Source organism: Lathyrus oleraceus, chromosome 3 (genome assembly GCF_024323335.1).
Source record: "Lathyrus oleraceus cultivar Zhongwan6 chromosome 3, CAAS_Psat_ZW6_1.0, whole genome shotgun sequence".
NCBI lineage: Eukaryota > Viridiplantae > Streptophyta > Magnoliopsida > Fabales > Fabaceae > Lathyrus > Lathyrus oleraceus.
The window spans coordinates 254,591,558-254,596,593 of record NC_066581.1 but is presented as its reverse complement, the minus strand read 5'-3'; the positions used below and the strand labels follow the sequence as shown (position 1 = coordinate 254,596,593).

Genomic DNA, 5,036 nt, shown 5'->3' with positions numbered 1-5,036 from the left:
TGATGACAATGATGTTAATATGATCACCAAAATATTGGCAAGTTACAAGTTTTTTCACTGTATGCAGCTGATAGGACTGTACGATGACAACTAGTTAGTTTCGTGGTTCAGAGTTTGTTCCAAGGTGGAGATTTGTAGCTTATGGGTTATAAGCTAGTGTTGTAGCAAACTCTATCGAAGTCAAAAAAACTCTATCAAAGTCGAAGAGCTAGTGTAACTGTCAAAATATGTTAGCTTGTTGTTTAAGTTAGCATGTTGAATTGAGTCGGGTTGTTGATCCAATTTTTCAGTATGTTAGTTGAAATTTAGGGTTGTTTTCTTTTAAATAATATATTAATCATCACTTCTCCATCAATCTCTGGTAATCCTAATCAGAGGGAGAAAGTGGTGTGGTTGGAGTTCAATTATAAAAATTATTTTCTAATGTATAATTGAATCAAGTATTCAGTTTTAAACCACTTTGTATTGTCTTTTTTCTTCTTCTCTATTTTCTTTTACTTTGTAGTTTTCTTGTTAATAAAAAATCTTATCATACTCTGGACGTCACTTTTTTAAACACTGCAAATAGCTACTTTGAGTACTCTTGTTTTTCCCTGAAGATGAGGAACAATGTCCAGAACTCGTGATTATGGAACCCAGATTTTCAATTTAGATTTCGTTTTAAAGAATATGGAAGGAGAACAATGAAATTGGAACTTTTCGAATTAAGACTTTGTTCTAGAAAAAAATAGTGATGATGTAGTGAAAAAGAAGGTGTTAAAGAGAAAATGTCACCTCAAATGCCAGTGATGCAATACTTGATGTCATTTTTGGAAAATAGACTAGTATGATGCTCTTTGAGTAGATAAATGATTTAATTAGACATTTTAAAAGAAAATATATCAAAATAGACTCTGAGGTCCCCTAAGGGATCAAAAGGATATTTAATCTAAAATAAATTTTATAGAGGACAGAGACGGATTTTTTTTTGCTATGCCTAAAAACAATACAGCAAAACCAACAATCATACCCTCACTTCGTAAAAAAACACCTTTAGCCATCCGTAACTCAATGAAGAACGCATCCAATTTACTCGTTGCTGGCGTAGGATGCATGAATCCAAAAGTGAAACACATTGGCAATGCTCAACAATTCATGACAGAGGAATTACATCTTAACCATCATAGACAACAAGTAGAATCCACAGCAACATGAAAGCAATTAACCGCAATTTATTCTACTTATAACACATTATACATTGTTAGATTCATACTAAGGATGAGATCAAGCACACAATTTATTCTACTACACTCACTTTACAATCATTCAGTTGTTGTAAGTTGTAACTAATTTTCCAATTCATGCTTAGCCTTCTCCAATGCTGTCATGGCTTCAATTTGCTTTCTGTCTCTCTCTACAATTTGTTTCCTTGTTTCTTCGGCTTGTCGAACTTTATCTTTTACGGTTACGTCAATCTCTAACATTCTTCTTTTTAAATCGTCAAGCTGAGTCTCTACCTTCACCGTCTCCAACTCATAAATTTTCAACTCCTTTCGTTTTTCAAGGACCATGGCCTCGAGACGAGCAATATCTTCAGAAAGCAGATTTCTCTTTTGATTGGATGCCCCGAGCAAAGCCTCGGTTTTCATACAATCATCCTTGATGTTAGCCAGTCTCGCTTTCTCCTCCTCCAAGAATTTACCGTGCTCATCCAACGCAGGCGAATTTTCCATGGACTTGTCAATTTCTGCCATAGACGTTGCGAGGTTGATGAAGTTCCATACATAGTCAGAAAATTGTTTACACTCAAATCCTAAAAGGTTTAACATAGAAAAAGTGGCTTCCGCTGTCTCTCTCATAGACTTGTGCTGGTGAAAATCCAAATCCTCCAGATCATTGAGAAGTCGCTTCTGTGTAAATAACGCGACTTCTTTTTGTCTCCGTGCTTTTAGCTGGCTGTCGCTTCCCGGTGATCTGTTGAGGCTTAGTACATCTGTTGAAAGTTGGGTACATTGATTAGGAGTCTTGATAGCGAGGTCGTTGCATTCACTTTGGCTACTAAAAGTACTTGTTTGTTTAGGAACTTCTATAGGATCGGGCGATGGAATAATACCTGTGATGATTGGAGACACAAAAACGATGTGAATAATGCAAAATCAAAGTAGACTGGACACAAATGAATGAGATTAAGGAAATCATACTAAAAGAAAAAAAAACGGTTTGGGTTGAGGGGATTTCAAACTTTGAGTTGGATGAATGAAAATAAGGTGACCTAATCAACCCGTTGGATAAGAACCTGCAATAAGATCAAGATAATTTCCACATATGAAGATAGTACTACCTAATGATGCATCAGCAGCCAAAATGTCGCTCTGGAATAAACTCTGTCGACAACTGGGCGGCGAGGGTGTTGACATACGTGAAAATAGAAGAGCTTCAGCTTCAATTGCCGCCCACGAGGCTAAGTTTATTGATTCTATATCATCCTCAAACTCAATTTCCGGAAAACCGATATCTTGTGAACTGGCCTCCTCTATAGATGATCCTCCACTTTTTCCCTCTAGAATCTCAGATCCAGACACAGGTGAAGGATTCTCAGAACTATCCGTTACTCTCATCCTCTTGGTCGTTAATAGCAAATCACTACCATCAACCAAATCATTAGCCGGGTCGTCGTTAACAGCTGCATCAGTTTGATCTCCATTGAAAAACTCATTGAGAGATCTTTGCTTGCTCTGTCGGATAGGAACAACGCTCGCATTATTGACGAGTTCATCAATGCTTGCAGTATTGAGTAGTTCATCTTCCCACACACGGTAACCACAGGATCCATGACTCTGTTTGACATCAATAACATCAAAGTTTTCTTAGTTTTCTGATCACAATTATGGTCGTATGGTATCAGCAGCTACAAATTTAACCACAATTCTCCGCAATACTAATAAACCCCCATTTGGTACTAAACAAACATCAAATGTTTCACAACACATAGAATCATATAAATTAGAAAACAAACATAACATTGATGGCATAACATGATATATATACCTGTTTAATGGGACAGGCAAAATAGTATTTAACCCCATTAGAACCTTCTTCTGTTTCCGTCACTTTTCTACAAACACCAGCTCCACATTCACACTCAGGATACTTAATCAAAGGAGGTTGCAAATCAGTCTCATTGATGGGATCATCACACCACTTAACAAAAGTACTACAACGTGCACCCTAAAAAACAAATAACACAGATAAAAAGAACATTGAATAATCATTAAAAATGGAAACTTGAAGATGATTGTAACGAACCCTTTTGATGGGACATAGAAAGTAGAGTCTCCCGTAGTTTTTATCACTATGAGCGGTTTTAACATCGCAAAAACCGTGACCGCAACGGCACTGTATCTGTTTGGAAGCAGAAAGTGATGAATTGAAATGGGGTTTACCGTTGGTGTTGGTTGGGGATTTAAGAGTACAAACGGAAGCCCAGTGACCTGGTTGGTGACATTTGAAGCAGTTATTGTTAAGAGAGTTTGAATTTGGAGAGTAACGAGTGGATTTTTCAGGAGTAGTAGGATGAAATTGAAAAAGGGTTGAAGGGGAATGAAGGGTGTTGATTTGTTGGGGTGGTTCACACATTTCTTATCTTCTTCGTTTTGGGGTGGTTTGTTCAACAGTGGGGGGAGGTGAATGAGGAAGGGTGGTGGTGGTGGAGAGAGACGTTGGTTTTGATGTTGAGTGTTGTTGGGTGATCATTGTTTGAAGTAGAATAATACTAAAAGGACAAAACTACAACGTTAGTGTCTCTTGAAATGCTGTCTCGATCTTTGCTACTTGAGTCAGATTCTCTATTTGATGAGACTCAGAAACAGTAGCAGTATTGTGCATCAATAAAAAGACTAGAAAGACCTTTCTCAAAGAAATTCCATGGTTTTTTTAGGGGTGGACAAGAAACAAGCCCACGAGAATAAACAACCGAACCGGTTGCAGGATTCTGTTTCGCGTCAGGTTAATTCGGTTTGACGGGTTTGACGGGTGCTGCAAACGGGGGTGTGTGGTCGGCTTCGGTTTTGTTTTTTGGGCCCAACAAAATCTGAGTCCGACCGATTCTATATTAATTATCTAACTTATGCCCAATCCAATTTTATGACACCCAGTAGAAACCCAACACCCAAGGACTCAAATTACACTGACTTAACCTGAAATTAGCTCTAATAGTATAACACAATCAGATTTAGTTCAGAGTTCTCCTCCAAACCCTAAAGCTTTAGCGCGGTCACCTTGCTTCATCTCCAAAAATAAAACAAAACCATTATCTATGTCTCTCCTCCGCCGTCATCACCGTTCTTTCCTCCTTCATCATTACTAAAGAGAGAATCATTTGTATCCTTATCTCTCTTAATCACGTTCTTTTGTGTTCGTATTTGCTTTCTAAACATTAAGGACCTGTTTGATTCACTTTTTAAAAAGTATTTTTCTCTTTTTAAAAATTTAAAAACTAAAAGATTGCTTGGTTTATATTTTTTAAAATTTATTTTGCAAAACTGTTTTAACTTTGATTGTTTTAAAAAACCAAAACTACTAAATTGTATTTTGTTTTTCACTTTTCAATATTCTTATACATATTTCAAAAGTACAAAAACACGGAAAAAAAAGAACCACTTTTCATTGACAAAACATAATTTGTTTCATATATAATTAGCTTATAATATTACAATAGATCTAAATAAATTGTTTCAACTTTTCTTCCATATATTACATGCATTATTAAATTATATAATAATATAATATAGTATTAACATTAAGTTAATAATAAGAACACTTAAAAATTTGAATTAATTTTTAAATATTCGGCAATTACACAATTATAAGTTCTTTATTTTATTTTAACAATATTAATCCGTTTATAGAAATAAAAACACTATTTTAACTTAACATATAATTTATTAAAATTTTAAAATATATAAACTCTATTTTAATAAATAGGTCTAACCTATATCTTTTTCAAAAATAATATTTAGACTTGATCATAATTTCAGTCTTTTTATTGTGGCAGATTC

General features: G+C 35.3%; 1 protein-coding gene across 1 annotated transcript; it reads right to left on the bottom strand.

Annotated features, from left to right (window-relative positions):
• Window positions 1-1,191: 1,191 nt before the first annotated feature.
• LOC127126723 (uncharacterized) lies at window positions 1,192-3,875 on the bottom strand. The gene is made up of 4 exons (XM_051055706.1): window positions 3,286-3,875; window positions 3,028-3,207; window positions 2,321-2,816; window positions 1,192-2,092 (listed from the first exon to the last, which is right to left on the bottom strand). Exons 1-4 carry the CDS (start codon window positions 3,613-3,615, stop codon window positions 1,326-1,328), a joined length of 1,773 nt encoding a protein of 590 aa, XP_050911663.1. The 5' UTR covers window positions 3,616-3,875; the 3' UTR covers window positions 1,192-1,325.
• Window positions 3,876-5,036: the final 1,161 nt, after the last annotated feature.